The sequence below is a fragment of the Crocodylus siamensis genome, chromosome 15, assembly GCF_052110815.1.
Source record: "Crocodylus siamensis isolate JL-2025a chromosome 15, ASM5211081v1, whole genome shotgun sequence".
NCBI classification, from domain to species: Eukaryota; Metazoa; Chordata; order Crocodylia; family Crocodylidae; genus Crocodylus; species Crocodylus siamensis.
Window position 1 is genome coordinate 48436445 of NC_143409.1, and position 16251 is coordinate 48452695.

Here is a 16251-nt window from a genome sequence, read left to right on the forward strand (position 1 = left end):
AACCTCGTCCTGTCTCAGGATCCGAAAAGCGTAACGTGGGGAGACACACGACAGGATCTGCTTAACGGTCCTGAGAGAGTTGATGCTGAGCCTTCCGTGCTGGGCTGTGAGGGATTCACCTTGGGAGGTAGTGCTGGGAGGTGGGGGTTGGGAGTCCAGGATTCTGGGCTGTGGAGGTTGCCAGCGAGTCTGCAGACGAAAGGATGGTTCAGCCGTTCCCCTGAGGCGGGGGCTGGGCTGTGGAGCACCGGAAGGGGCAGTGTCGGAGTCTCACCGCTCATCGCAGTGTCCTGCCCTTGACCCAGATCCCTAGGAGGGTCCAGGTCTATCTGGATAATGAGGCGGGCCAGGTAGCATTTTTTGATGCTGATACTGGGGACCCAGTTTTCACTTCCCCACCAACCTCATTCACTGGGAAGAAAATCCACCCTTGGCTCTGGGTATGGGAGGGATCCCAGTTCCAAATCTACCATTAAGAGATGTGAGAGAATAAGTCCAAAGTCTCAGTCATGCTTTTATTTATGACCCTGGAGGCTCAGGGAGTCTCCATAGTGTTGGGCCATAGAGAGCAGCAAGCTATCATCATGAAGAAGCCAAACTCCTTTCCTGAAGAGTGTATACCCTGTCTGTCACCATCCCTTGTAACTCAGGAGCACTCAGTCAGCCTGCACCTTTTGGGTAAAGCCTGGTGTGGGTGTGCTTTGCTGCACCCAGACCTAAGGGCCCCAGGGCTGCAAGCAGGGTCCATGGAGTCTGGGTCAAGTGATTACTAAGGACTACACATGCAAACACAGGCAGAAGAGTGAGACTAGATGGCCAAATGTGGCACTTATGGCCAAGGAGGCACTGATCAGCAAGTCCCTAGCAGTGCTCGCTGCCCTGTAAAGCCCCCAATGGCTACTGCCCGAGGAAATGTCTGGTGGCATGAAGTGATTTGGGAACAGAAATAAGCCTCATTGCTACATGGCATTCCCATCAAACTTGTCCTTTAGGATCATGATTGGAAGGCAGGAAAAAGATCTCACATCTTCAGGGAGGTCAGAGGGCGATAGGTGGAAACTTGCGGATAAAGGGAAGAGAAAAGCAGACATTCAAATCAGGGTTTGGTAAATACCAGTATCAGTTGCAGTGTCATGCCTTGCACAGTTCATCCATTTATCCATGTATGCAGTCATTAAAAGTGCAGCCATTTCAGTGCCCTTAAAAAAGTACTTTCTGCAATTGTTTCCTTTTTTAATTGTCCAGTAATTCAATAATTAGTCTAAATGCTTTGATATACCTAATTATTTTTGGAAATTAATTTTTGTATTTTTTTTATAAAATTCAAGTTATTGCCTCTGTGTGTGTGTGCTGGAGGGTGGAAAGTTGTTTTGATACTTTTGGTGTTTTGGTACTTTTTTTGGAGGGTGAAGTTAGGGTCAGGTAATTTGACTTGCTAATCAGGTTACTTCTAGGGAACAGTCTGCATGTTCATAGGGTACGACTGTTTATGAGATGATGTGCTGGTTCTGGACTCTCACAGTGGGACTGATGATAGCAGACAGCAGTAGATAGTAAGCTCTGTTGTCAGATAACCCTGACTAATCGTCAGCTTGTCCTTTCTATCATCTAAATACCCAAAGCTCAAATGCTGAGCAATCAGAAATATGTAAAGTTAAGTTTCCTCCCACTTTCTCTTAAAGAAAATGCTATAACAAGAACTGTTTAGGTCATGCCTGTTCTATGCCATTGTTATGTAAGAACTGAGTATGTAACTCTTCGTATAACTTCATAACTACATCTAAAAACTGATTAAATAACATTTTGCACGTTAAACCTCTCTCCTTTCTTAAGGCAGTCAAGCCTATTTATAACCATCCTTGTGGGTTCATAAGACAACAATAGCTGGTGAATGAGATAGACAAAATCTTTTATTAACGGTTATGGAGAACAGCTTCAAACTGGAACGTTCAGCTTTTCTGTTCCCCTGGGTTCATTTCACTATTCCCACAATCACAACACAATCCATTATAAGAGACTGACTCTGAATTCTGATCTTTCATTTACATAGCACCACATCTCCCCTCTTAAAGGAAACATTAACCTTTCATATGTATCACATTGCACAATCCATGTTCTCTATATTATCAATACTCTAGATAGATGTTAGCAGCAATCATTCTAGAGCAAGTCTTTATGAGTTCATGAGATGCCAGTAGCTGTTGAAGCAGAAAGAAACCAAAGCTTTTATTAACAGTCATGGAGAGGTACTTTAATTTGGACCTTCAGCTTCATCTCACCGGGAGGGTTCATCTCAATTCCCATCATCACAACACTATCCATTAGTAGAGAGGTAGCTATCCATGTTAGTCTGAAGTCAGGCAAGAGGCAGGACAGGGTGTTACCCTAGACAGTAACTCATTCAGAGAGGCATAAGCTTTCATAGGCAATAGCCTACTTTGTCAGATGCCATGAATGGCCAACACTACACACTATAAAGGACTGAAATCAGTGACTCTTGAGCATGGATTGCTGAATACATTGGGACATGTAGCAGGGAAACATGGGTTGAACAAAGAAAAGAGAAGTGGTGCTAGTGGGGGGGTGGCAAGCAGCCGGATGCAAAGCCGCCTGTGGTGGGAGTGATAGCAAGCAGCCAGATGCAAAACCAGCGGTGGCACAGAGTCACTGTGGCTGCTCCACAGGGTCCCACAAAGTATGGGGCTCGGGGCAGTTGCCCCGATTCACGGGCCAGTTGAAATTATGCTGTGGGCTGGATCTGGAGGTTCCCCACCCCTGCTGTAAGGGATGAGAGACTGGAATACCTAAGAGGTAAGAGACATAGACATTGAATGCATGGGAGTCATGTGAGGGACTGAAGGGAGACAAGGGGGTGAAGATCCCTATAAAAACCCAGGCCAAACTGAGGCCTGTGGGACCATCCTCACCACCTAAGAAGACCTGCAGATCCCCAAAAATACCTTATGAATACCTGACTGCAAAGAGACACTCTGCCTTTTGAATTATGCAATACTTTTTGTTGTCTTTTTGGCTTATTATGTTGCATTTTAAGTTAAATTAAATTGTGCATTGTCACTATATCTTATTTAGCTGCGTCTTAGCTTAGGTGAATTTTTTCTGTTGTTGGTCTTTGCCATGTGCTTGAAGTTGCAAATTGCTGTGCTCAATTAATAATCTCTTCAGAGAATGGACTATTTTTGTTCAAGCATTTATGAATTCAGTGCTTCTACCAATATTAAATCTGGTAACAAGGGGTGCAAACAGATGTTACATTTCTCACAGGAGAAAACCTTTTGTCCTGGGATCCTACAGACATACACATCCATTATCTTGCTTTAAATACCTATTAAGGATGCAAGATAAAAGGTGCCAATACATCTGCTGGGACAGTGTATGTCTGTAACTAGATCATGGGTCATTCAACCCAACTGCCATCCGTTCCAGGGACCACCAGCCTGTCACAAGTGCAGCAATGCAGCCTGGAAGGGTGATGTGTGTAAATGGCCGTGCCACTTATTTGGATCACTTGTGTTTAGATCAGGGTTAAACCCCATGGACGATCAAGACTGCCTGAAATGAGATGTCTGTTTACAATCTAACTATGGCCATTCATTGTTCAGACCAGAATTTCTCTCCTGCACAAAGCTTCTGCTGTCCAAAATATGTAAGTTCCACTAGAAGGGGTTACCATGCTGAAGTGGTCTCTCCCCTACACAGATTTGCTGATGTTTTACACAACGTAAGCCCTAATTGAATCTTTTGCTGCACTCAGGTTTCATCTCCTGTGTGGAGCCTCCGGTGCTTAATGAGATGTGAACTCCGACTGAAGCTTTTCCCACAGTCGAGGCATTTATAAGGTCTCTCCCCCGTGTGGGTTCGCTGGTGGGTAATCAGGTTGGAGTTGACACTGAACCTCTTCCCACAGTCCAGACATTTATAGGGTTTCTCTCCCGTGTGGGTTCTCTGGTGCACAATAAGGTGTGAGCTCCTATTAAAGGTTTTCCCACAGTCGGGGCATTTATAGGGTTTCTCCCCTAAGTGGATTTTCTGATGGGTCAGGAGCTGGGAGTTCTGAATGAAGCTTTTCCCACAGTCGGTACATTTATGGGGCCTCTCCCCCACGTGGAGCCTCTGGTGTCTAATAAGATGTGACCGCTGAAAAAACCTTTTCCCGCAGTCAGTGCATTTGTAGGGTCTGTCCCCAACATGGAGCTTCTGGTGCCTAAGGAGGTGTGAACTCTGAATGAAGCTCTTCCCACACTCCAGGCATTCATAGGGTCTCTCCCCTGTGTGGAGTCTCTGATGTGAAATAAGATCTGAACTCTGAATGAAGCTTTTCCCGCACTCCAGGCATTTATAGGGCCTCTCTCCTGTGTGGGTTCTCTGGTGTGTCATGAGATTGGAGCTCAGATTGAAGCTTTTCCCGCACTCGAGGCACTGGTAGGGTTTCTCCCCGGTGTGGGTTCTCTTGTGCCTGATAAGGTACGAGTTCCGACTGAAGCTCTGCCCACACTCAGTGCACGTGTTTTTTCTCTCTCCCGTGTGGCTTTTCTGCTTGGCTCTGGTTTCTTTGAGGTCATTACAGCCTCTCCCCAAATCAACAGATACACCCACTTTCTTCCCTGTGTGCTTTGCCACCTGCCTCTTTAGCCTACTTTGATTTCCACTGGGGGTTCCCTGTACACGGCTCTGGGAAAAATTCCTTTCAGATATTCCCAACAACACCTTTTCTAGTTCCAGTTGCTTTGGGCCTTCGGGTTGTGGATCCTCCTTTTCTTTCTTACATACCAATCCATCACCTGCTGAGGAAGAAAGAGAGAGAAGCCAGGTGTGAGGGGGGCACTCTGGGGAGCTTCCTGGTGGAGACAGCTCTGGTGCTAATTTAGTGCCTATTTCTAAGCTTCGACAGGCTGAAGTCTTCCTCACAGATGGAGCTGGTCCCAGGAGTGGAGGAGAATGAGGATTATATGCGCAAGTGAGAACTTAAGAGAGGTAAATGCAAAACATTTGCCCCCTTTGCAAGTTGGGTGCTAGGGATGAACTCCCATCTCTGTATGTGCCTTATTTCCTTAACCCAGGGCTATCCAACTTTGATGTGGCCAGAGGCAGCCCCACCCCAGGCATCCCTTCCACCATGTGGGCAGTGCCAGTGCCATATAGACTGCACTGGTAGCATGCGGCCTCTCCTGCCCCTCATTGTGTGGACAGCATAAGTAGTGTGGGGACCCTTGGTCCCTGCCCCACCACACAGCAGTAGGACAGGTGGCTGCTGGGGCCCATGGGCCACATGTTGACCACTCATGGGACATAAGAGACCTGCGGGCTGCCAGTTAGGCAACTTGGCCCTAACCCATGGAATAGGGACTGGACTGGAGGACTGATTCTTTCCTTCTGAAAGGCAGGTGAGTGGGAACGACCTGAGCAGAGGTCAAGTTGGGCATAACCCAGAGTTTCTAATAACTAATGGAAAAAAGAAAATGATTTCTTACCCAGAAAGGTCACAGTCTCGTAATTCTCCTGCATGATGTCCTGGTAGTAGGTCTTCTGACCAAAGTCCTCTGCTCTTTGTGGAAATACACATATGCTTCCTCAAACATCACTGGCCCTGAAACAAAAAGCATTCCACTGGCCCTGAAACAAAAAGCATTCCAGATTCAATAACTACAGCCTAGTGAAATTCCCATCAGTTATGTGGCAGGAAGGACAAAAGAAACAAAAGCTTCAAAAGGGATACAGTGGATGTTGGACAGACCAGGGAGGAGGCCAGGGTCCTTTACCTTTCTCAGACATGCACTGGCCAGAGGTTGACACTGGAGGGGGAGACCCTGAGCACTTCCAGGGATGAGACTCTCAACACACTTCCTATTCCTAAAAGCTAGATGCAAGACGACAAGGCACGTCCTTCATGCTTCATGATGAGTGCCTCCTTCATATTTTATGGAGTCTCGCTAGCAGGTTGAGCAGGTAATTCTGTCTATCTGTTAGCTTCTTCAGCTCTGCACAAGGGGATTGTTTCTTGTCCTAAAAATTTCCAATCTTACTATGGGCTTGCTTAAAAAAAAAAAAAAAAGAAGGGGCCCAGTTAGGCTTATTTTACACATTATAATTATTGAGTGAAAAAAGTAATATAAATATACAGTATTAAGTAGGGCCCACAAGTTTGTTTGCCTATGCTAACTGAAAGGTTAATCCAGCCCTATATTAGATTGAGAATGGAAAATTAGATATCAACACTCATTTATTAGAGACAAAAAGAACAGTCCGAGGGTATTATGTAATTATTTTCAATAATGAGAGAGAAAGGGTCAGGGGTAGCTGTTGCAAAATTATACTTTGCTCCATTCTCCAATTAGCATTACCAGAGGGAAATGTAAGCCAATAATTAATAAAGAGGTAGAAAGTGCTGTTTCTTCCCCACAAAAACCACCTTTCTTCTTCAAGGGCAGCAGGGAGTCTTGGGCAAGATCATGGTGACGGGGGACAGATTTGGCAATTGGAGGGGGCAGTAATGGAGAAGAGGCAGCTGGCTGTGGGGAGCAGGCAGCAGCAGCAACAAAAATGGGCTACAACAGAGCTGGGCAATTTTGGGCAGGGGCATTTTATTTCCCTTCCCTGCCCATTAAAAAGACAGCTATCACCTGTCTATACCCCAGAAGCAGCCGTAACTTAAGGCTCAGGAAAGTGACCTCCATAAAAATCATTTGGTAGGGGTTCTTGGGAGCTTTTGGCATCAAAGTAGTGGTAGGAGTAGATAGGGTTAGAGCAGAAGAATGGTTATAAAAGATGGAGGATTTTAGTCACCCCTAACTCTGTTTTTGGAAGCAAGGAGCCAGTCAGGCACAGCACAGCCCTTGATTTAACACTTGCATCTTTATCTGGGCAGAATAAAAATAAAAAAAACATTGGGAAATGATTGAATAACCTTATTACCCTCTTGGAGACACTATCCCCCTAAATAGGGGAGACTTCTTAAATGGGGAGGGACCATTCAGGTTTCAGGTGTCCCAGCAGTGTTCAATCCCCAGCTCGCCTAATCTTCATCTGAGGTCATTTATTCCTTGATTTGGGGACATTAAGGCCAGAAGGCATCATTCAGTTGTCTATATTTCCTGTATGACACCACCTGGAAAATGTCACTCAGTTAAGATAGAGTACAGCCTCAGAGACAAATCCAAGGGAGGTGCAGCTGCACCCCTTCCCCTTGATTTTGCTCTTCCCAAGCTTTAAAACCAGTTGCCTGGGAAGGGCAGCAGCATTTCTATTTAGGCAATACTGAGAGAGTCAGTTGACTTTCTGGCTCATTATAATCTACCGATTCCTGCTAATCTCTCTTAACTTTGTAGGTGTTAATGACTCTCTAGCCTTTTTCATGGTCTTGCTGTTCCAGTAAAGCTATCCTTTCTTCTCCAATGTACTGTGTTAACCACTCCTGGTAATGTCTCTCTCCTATTTCACAGCTCTGAAGACCATTTTTAGCTCTAGCTAAAAACTGTAATTCAGGTGCAGTCATATTTACCCAGGTGTAGAAATGACCAGGGATCCTGGCTTTTTCTGATTTTAAAAAATCTGCAATTTTTAGTTAAAAAAAAGTAACACCAAATCCACATTTTCCTGTGATGTAAATGAAACACCACTAATATATAGCTGTAGATATACGTATAGTGATGTTTCATTTTAAGCATGGAAAAATGTGGTTCGGGGGTTACTTTTTTTTTACTGAAAATTGAGGATTTTTTTTAAGTTAGAGAAAACCAGGATCCCTGAAAATGATCGACATTAAGCACTGGAGGCACTGGCAAGACACGCAAGACGACAATATTTTGTTTTATGAATCTGAAGAAGAGATGTACATTTAACTATAATGAATACAGAACTAATGACACATCACATTTTTACTATTTCAACTATATTTGCTTAGTTTTTTTTAAACTTAATATATAACCTAGGAAATTAATGCACGTTACAATAGTTACATATTTGTTTTTGCTTTGATCATATATGGAGTGATGTAGTGCTGGGCCCATCATATATTAGTAAAGCTTCTAGTCTCTCTACCTGTAAAAAAATGTGTTCTGTGCTATATGTGAGGGTGCACCACCCCATCTGCATGCCCCTTTTCAAAATCCTAGGTCCACCCAAGTAGAGCAAAATAATTTTTTCCTAGGGACGAATCAACCTCACTTACAAATCAGTGCTTTATTATTAATTAGGATTTCCCACGTTTTAACTTTAAAAGATTTCTTTTTGCTACACCTTTCTACCCTGGACACCTCCTTGTACCTGTTATTTACTTTCTGCAATCGTAACAATGTTTCTCAACATAATGTACAAGTAAAACTGAGGAAATTTTATGGTAGAGTCTTCGTGATGCTGTAGCTATTATAGTCTAGGAAAAATATGAGGGGCAAGGATTTTTGAGAGTCATAACATCTATTGAACTAACTGTATAATATCCAAGAACTGGAAAGGAAAAAAATCAAAGAACTCGGAGATTTTCTATTAGTGGTTGATAACTCAAAAAAAATGGGAAGATGTATATAACTTGGCTAATTGACCTAGAGGAAATCAACGGGGCTGGGGTGGAATTTTATATGAAATGGATTATTTAGAAGCAAGTACAATAAATAGCAATGCAGGCATTAGACTCTATAAGTAGTGAGACAAGAATAAGGCTGAAAGTATCCTTCCCTATTTTGTTACAAAATCCCATCTGTACACTAGACACTTACATAGACAAGGATCCCAATCACAGGGAATTCATAACTGTAATCCTCAGGAAAAAAAAAATCTACCTTAAAAGCATGTAATTATGACTGCAGGATTTGCAACCTCAGCCGTGCAATGCCAGAATCAAGGCCCTGAACTAACATGACCTAATAATAAACTAATAACGTGCACTAATTAATAATAATAATAATAAAAAGTAGTAATAAATAAGTAATACATTTAAATAAAAGTAATAAATAATAAATAACCCAGAGGAATAGCCTTCCATCTTTAGCTCCCTCTATGCAAAAATTAAGTTTATTTCCTACCTATGGGGACTTTTTACCATCTTGTACCATCTACACTCTTCCCAGAGCCCAATGAAGGGACTGTGATCCTAAAAGCTTGCAGAAAAGGACAATTTTCTTGCCATTTTCCAGTTGGTTGAATAAGAGGTTTCATTTTGGAACCAAGAGTTCTAGGGTTTGGGGGCAAATAATAAAGAACACAATACATTTAAATCAAAGTAAGAAGTATTTAAACGTATTACTTATTAAATACATTGCATAAATAAATATAATACATTAAGTAATAAGTCATAAAAACTAATAAGCAAGACACTAAATACTTCATACTAAATAAGTAATAAAACTAATACTACTTAATAACTAATTAGTAAGTAATAAGTCACACGTTTGAATAAAAGTAATAAGTATTTAAACACTACTTGTAAAATGAATGTAATAAACACATGTAAATAAAGTAATAAACTACTGCCAGGGGCCGACGAAGGCCATGCCGGCGGTGCAGCCCGCGGGGCTGTAGGCCGGCGGCGGGAGCGGGGCGCGGGCCGCCGGGGTGGGGGCGGGGTCGGCGGCTGCCCAGCCCTGCGGGTGCTCTCCGAGGGGACCCGCGGCCTGCCCGGGGGCGCGGGGCTGAGGTGTTGCCAGTGAGCCACACAAACGCCCCGTGCAGACCCCGGCGCGGTCCCCGGGGCGGCCGCGGCCGGGAGCCGCTTCCCCGCGCTGCGGGCGGTGCCGCCGCCCTGCCTGGCTCTTACCCGGGCTCCGCGGCAGGGCGCCGACCGCAGGGCCGGGGCCGGGGCCGGGGCCGGGGCCGGGGCCGGGGGCAGGGGCAGCCGCCCAGCCCGCCGGAGAGACGGCGGGAGCCTCTGACCCAGGAAGATAAACAGCCACCGCAGCCGCCGCACCCCCACCCAGCAACCCCGGCCCAGACGCGCGGCCCACCTCCCCCGGCGCCTGGGCGGAGCAGGGATCCCGCCGGCAGCTGCGTCCTTGTCCGCGCTGCGCAGAAACCTGCTTTTCTTTAAAAAAAAAAGAATAATAAAAAATCAGTATAACTGGAGGTACCTGCGGAGCGAGTTGCACAGCCAGTGTCGCCCAGAAATGTGTCCTCTGCAGCTGCAGACTTGGAGCGGGTTAGCTGGGGAAGTTTGCCAGCACCCCTGGGTCCCCCTTCATGTTGGGGATCCTCTGCAGCAATCCTGCATCTTCCTAGACAGCCCTCCTCTTGCATCCGAGGCCTTGGATGGTCCCTCCTTGTCATGGCTGGCAGTGGCTCTGCCGATTCCTGTTCAGGGGAAGCAAATCCTCCCCACGCCACACCTAGGAGCTAGGGGCCAGGGGTGCTGTAGTTCAGTGCATTTATCAGGAGGACCCAGAAGGGCTCTGGGGTCACCACAATTTCAGAAATCATTTTCTATCTAAATGTCTGCAACCACTCTTTAAGCAGTCTTTTTTCTACCTTGTCAAACTGTTTCTAAGCATCTTTTTTTTTTTCTATCCTCCATCCCCTAGCCTCGAGGGGAGCAAATGTAGATTTGGGAGACTGTTATGGAGGTAAGTGGAAAGGCCCTCCTATATCCCTCCCCACTGCTCAGCTGACCTCTCTTCTTTCTTCCTCACTTCCTTGCCTCCTCCTCTAGAAAAGCAGCATCAATGTAGGGAAGCTGAACCTGCAGTACCTTCCTCAGTCATGGAGATTTAATTCATGGCATTATTTTATATCATTAGTTGAAGATGTGTTCATCACTATGTATGTTGTTAAGCTGGATTTTTCCATACCATCACTTTAGTGGTGTGGGTACACTGAGGCAGCTCCAAAAACTCCTGTCCCACCTCTACAATTGTTAATTGATTTGTGATTTGGGGCTGGATTGATTAAGATTTTTGTGATTTTTGTTATATTTAGCATCCGTGTAGGTACATCAATGACATTGCAACCCTGTAGTAGGGATTTTTAATATGACTATTAAAGCAGGGGTGGAGCTAAATGAGAGGGCAGTGAATGCAATCTATATTTAAGGAAGGGGGAAAGGTGGATCAGGCAACTGCAGACCTATTCATGTACAAAGTTTCACAACAAACTGAGAAGCATTGAAGGAAATGGAAAATGAGATTAAATGCAACCTGGTTTTAGAGAAGGTAAGCTATGCCAAATTAACCTGATAACTTCCTGTGATAAGGGTTTTTTTGGCCAAGGGAGCAGTATGTGGTCTTCATTTGACACTCGATGTGGCGTTACAACAGGTAGCCAAAGGGGAGCTCTGAGGCTGGAAAGACCTACTAGTAAAGTTTCTCAAGGGTCTTGCTCAATATTTTCAGCAGTGAGCTTGGCCCTCAAAAAGGAGCTTGCTTATGAGATAAGCAAGGGACACAAACCTCTCTGTCACCCACACTGTAACAGGTGCTCCATCTCCTGGCTTTGCCATAATTATCCCAGGGAATTAATACATACATAAATTAAAAAATAAAGAAATATATATATAATCTTCCGTCATATTTCCCCCTTAAACCAGTCCTCTATCCCCTCATTTTGTGCACACCATACCCTACCCCACCTTCTGATTTTGCCTTTCTGCACTTACCTATTTGATCACCCCTCTGCAGAAATGTGGGCTTTGCACAATTTCTGCCTGTTCCTCCCTTCTGATTTCCCCCCTCTGCTTTTGTTCAGCCTTGGTTTACAGCAGCTGGTGGTGGCCAAGAGATGGTAAAGCAGTGGCAGCAGCTTCAGCAGATGCTACTGAGCATCTTCAGGCATGCTCACCAACAGCCTAGTAGTGAAGGCACCCAGGGAGCAGATTTTGATGCTTATATTGCAAAGCAATGCATTTGTTTCTAGAGCCCAGAAGGGAGACGGGCTGGAGTCGTGCAGTCCCAGCAGCTGGAAAGGCCGTGCTTCTGCTGGTAGTTCCTGTAAGTCCTGCTCTGTTGGGAATCTTGCAGTTGTGGCTTCAGGTGGGGGAGGCTAATATTGAGGAAATAGAGCCCTGCTGTTCCTCAAGGGACCCTCTCAGCTCAGAAACCCCAGTCTTCCCAGGATGCACCTTAAGGGAAGGCAGATAGTCCTGCCCTAGAAAGTGTAGAGCACAGATTCCAGGGGCAAGCAGATCCCCAAGTCACTGCACAAAGGTAAGAAAAGCCTTCTCATAACAACCCATAGCCCCTCAGGTATGAAGGCTCCCAGATCCCAACCTTGTCTGCAGAGGAGTTACCCCAATCCTGCTGGCTGAGTGCTCTGCAAATCCTGATTAAGCTGCCTTATTCCACCTGCTCAGTTCAAAGTAGCAAATTATGGTGAAAAATCAGTAGCTGACACTAAAGATAACTGTTATTAGTAGGAATTGATAATAATTTCAGTGTTTGCTGTTGCCATGTAGCTTTGCAGTTCAGAGGACACTAGCTAGGCAGAGTTAAAGGGTGCTGGCTTCCTTACTTCTCTGGTTTGTTGCAATGAAGTGGGGATCGTGGTCCCATGTTGAAATGTCTGAAGAACATAGTTGTTAATGAAGGTGAAAAAAATAACCAAAAATATAGACAGATACAACATTGTATCACCATCAAAGGGTACAAGGTGTTACAATGCCACTGTTATGTCTAATTCTGTAATTATAGAAAGGGTGCATCTACATGTGCATTTACTGTGCAGTAAATTACTACGCAGTCAGCAATTTGTTAGGCTGGAGTCTACATATGCAGGTGTCACAGCTGTGTGTGGACTAAAATTAGTCCCAAGTCAGTCCATACATGCACACAGTTACTACTCAGTAAGGTGACTACACTTGCGTTACTATGCAGTAACTGATCAGGCGTAAATGTACTACCTGCATGATGCAGGTGGCAAATTTATGCCCAAGTCAGCATACATCGCCGTAGTTACTGTGCACTAACTTAAATTACTGCACAGTAACTATGCACATGTAGAGGTACCCTAAGTACATCAAAACTGCTCCAACTTTAACCCTGCTTTATAAAAGGTCATAGTGAGGTTGATTTAGCTTACCAGGTTTGCTGATGGTTCCTATCAGCTATTTACAATTGCAGTGCAATAGCTGATGTGCATCTCTGACCACTATTCCCCTTACCCTTTATAAAGTGACTAAAATGTACACTTGCGTACCAAAGGTCTATGTCCCAAATCTCAACAGGTTTTTTTATATAGTGGTTTCCATGATTTTAAGCACATGAAAGATTGGTGTTGGTGTGCGTTCTATCCCACCCATGGCCCTTAACTTACAGCTGAACTTGGATAATGTCATTTCTCTTTCTATCACACTCCACCTATAATTACAGCTTTCATCCTGTGAGCTGCCTCTTCCTCATATGCTGTACTACACCTGTTACTGTCAAATTTCCTTAATGCTGCAGAGTGTTGGCAGTTCCACATCTATGACATAAACAGGGTTTGACGGTGTAACCCTTCATTAGCATGTCCAACTCACCCTACCCTTTCCATCTTATTAAGCTATTTCCATTATAAAGCTACTGAAATGTAACACATTGCACCTTACTGTCAAACACCCTCTCTGGCTCCATTCATGTTTCATAGGAAGCAGATAATGCAGGGTGGGAGGTGGCCCTCACTTCTTTCATTGTTTAGCATGAGCTGAATGTGGAACCATGAGTTGCTCTATCACCCACCCACCTAGGCTTTGTGCCATGCGTTAGCAAGGTCTGCGCAGTTATGCATCTAGCCCAGTGGGGGCCAGATTTTTTGTAGGCATACCGCAAATTAGCCCTGTACCCCCTCTGAGTGCCACTCTGATCCCTTTCTCTTGCATGATCTGCTGCTCTGCTTTCTGTTCCCTGTCTTGTTCTCCCTGCCCTATCTGCTGCTGTGCTTCCTGCTCCCTCCCTGATCCATCACATGCCACACACAGAGGGCCCATGCCACTTGTGGCACTTGTGCCACAGGTTGATGACCCTCTGAACAGTTCCACTGCTACATGTACTATAATTGTATATTTCTGGGTTTTCAAAAGTTTGAGTTTATGTTACTTTGGGAGATGGGATCAGAAAGGGTCTCCACTTGTACCCGAGCTCCATGCACATCATCAGCCACAAGGCACACTAGAGAAAAGTCAGAGTTCAAGGGGAGGGGAACTAGGGTCTTGCCAATGCCTTGTTTACTGCAGTGGTAAGAAATTAGGTGGTAGATACTATCTTCAGATATTCCTGGTAAGAGGATTGTGGCCATGCTACAGAGGAAGGAACCCCTCCGCCCAATCTGGCCTTTAGAAATAGTCCCTTCCAACGCCAGATCCGACGATCATGAACAGGAGGATTTTGGGGGGGTTGAATGGAAATGAAGGGCTATAGAGGGTATGGGGCCAGGCAGGATTTAAGGGGATGAACAGGGATGTGTGTGAAAGCAGCAGAGGGACTTGCGAGTGATAAACAGGCTTGTGGAGGGAAGAGGGGAATGAGGGGGCATGAAGTAGTGGGGATATATGGGAAAATAAAGAGTTGCTGGGGGCTCAGGGCCTGGAAGAGAATTGGAGGTTGCAGGGAATGTGGCTGAGTTAAAACGAAAATGTGTGCGATAGGGAGCTGTGAAGAAAAGGGTGGGGAAGGAGACGGGGAATAACAGGTAGAATTTGAGTGCAGGAGGAATCTAGAGGTCTGAATCTTGAATACTGAATGTTTGGGTACAAAAATATTGAAAACAATCCGAGCCTGATTTTGACGTTCATATTCAGATCTCAACAGCACCTATATTCACTTTATATTCACATATTCACAGCACATATTCAGATCTCAGCAGTCGAGTGCTAGCAATTGTTAGCAGCAGCAGGATTTGGCTTACAACTTTCCATGACTGTATAAGATGAGTATCTTTACACCTGATTGAAAAGAGCAGCAGGAGGTTCCCAGGCCTCCAGCTTGCCCAAAGTAATTTTGCTGACTCAGAGCTGGGCAAGGTAAATTATCTTAGAAGGAAAAGCAGGAGTTGACAGAGGAAAAGCCAGTACGTGCCTTTCTCAAGTCACCACGTTGCTGGGAAGAAATTCTACTTCCAGGGGCAATGTTCACAGCATTGCTTCAGACAGCTCCTTTAATTCTGCCCTCTTCCAGTTTCTGGCCCAGAAACATTGTTACAGGAAAGATTTAAAATGTCATGATGCCTTTGGTCTGGTAGGAGGGAAGGAGTCTGTGTTACTGGTTTCCCATTATAGCAGTTTTCAGGGAGAAGTCCTGGCTGGAATTAGATAATCAAAAGAATTGAAGTGCCTTCTAAAACTTGCCCAATTTTCCTTTTTCCCCTCTTTTTTCTTTCATTTTTTTCCACCCTGGTAGGCTGCAGGGTAACTTCCACACTTTGCTGGGAAAGAAAATGACTGTGTTGGAGCTGTCTCAGGTAGGGGATCTTCAGGAGACTGCTAGTAGTCCTTCTGCTGGTTTGTGGGAGGTGAAGTGGCTGAAGTTGATGGGGAAGGGAGGAAGAGATGTGAAAGACCTGCTGGGGCATGTGCCTGATTTTCATAGCAGTTTCTTCAGGAGCGAGTTGAGATTTTCCAGTTTCTAGAACAGGAAACAAGCCCCCTGGACAGGGCTGGGAAAATTTTCCAGACTCCCCGTGAGGGAGCCTAAACTTATGATGAAATCATAAGGGCTGCGATGAAATCTAAAAGGGACACCTACCACTAAAGCCTTAGGGAAGTCCCTGTCTCTTCACATCCAGCTGCTGGGAATAAAGACTATGTAGGAGTTCCTTTTCCTAAGCTGTGCTCTGGAAAATGTAGGAATTTTGTAATTTTTTTTATCAACAGCATGCATGACTCAGTTTCCCCACCTTCCTGAATACTGCTAACCATGAGAGGGGGCTGATGGGTTAATTTTTTGGCTGGATTGCTAGAAGTGAGACATGGATGAAGAGCACATAGCTATATGGGGCCTAATCTACACTGCAGTGTTTGGCTGACAGAAACTCGGCTTTTGCTGGCAAAGCTTTGAATGCATCTCAGCTGAAAACTTTACTATGGAAAAATAACCCCATTTTCTGATAACAGCATTACACCAACTCTCCTGAATGAACTAAGGTGTTTGTCACTGTCTGGGAACCAGAAGAAAGTGTATGGAGGCACTGCCTTCTAGAGGTGTTAGCACCTGGTATATTTGACACTCTGCTGTAGAAAAGGGCCAGTTTGGTGATAGAAGGTAATGAGGAAAGGCATGGCGCTATCTACCTACCACTGGAGTGCTTTGGGGAAAACAGCACCCCTGTTTGAGTCCCTGAAATTAT

General features: G+C 44.9%; 1 protein-coding gene across 5 annotated transcripts; it reads right to left on the minus strand.

Moving 5' to 3' along the window:
• Positions 1–1888: 1888 nt before the first annotated feature.
• On the minus strand, positions 1889–10568 carry LOC149852666 (uncharacterized). 5 transcript variants are annotated; one of them, XM_090028346.1, is made up of 3 exons: positions 10077–10568; positions 5490–5605; positions 1889–4802 (listed from the first exon to the last, which is right to left on the minus strand). In XM_090028346.1, exons 2-3 carry the CDS (start codon positions 5521–5523, stop codon positions 3769–3771), a joined length of 1068 nt encoding a protein of 355 aa, XP_089884472.1. In that variant the 5' UTR covers positions 5524–5605; positions 10077–10568; the 3' UTR covers positions 1889–3768. The 5 variants fall into 5 exon arrangements, with proteins under 5 accessions (XP_089884472.1, XP_089884470.1, XP_089884473.1 ...); XM_090028344.1 differs by having other exon boundaries at positions 5490–5631; XM_090028347.1 differs by lacking the exon at positions 10077–10568 and adding an exon at positions 9767–9930 and having other exon boundaries at positions 1889–4799; positions 5490–5631.
• Between the last annotated feature and the right edge of the window lie 5683 nt (positions 10569–16251).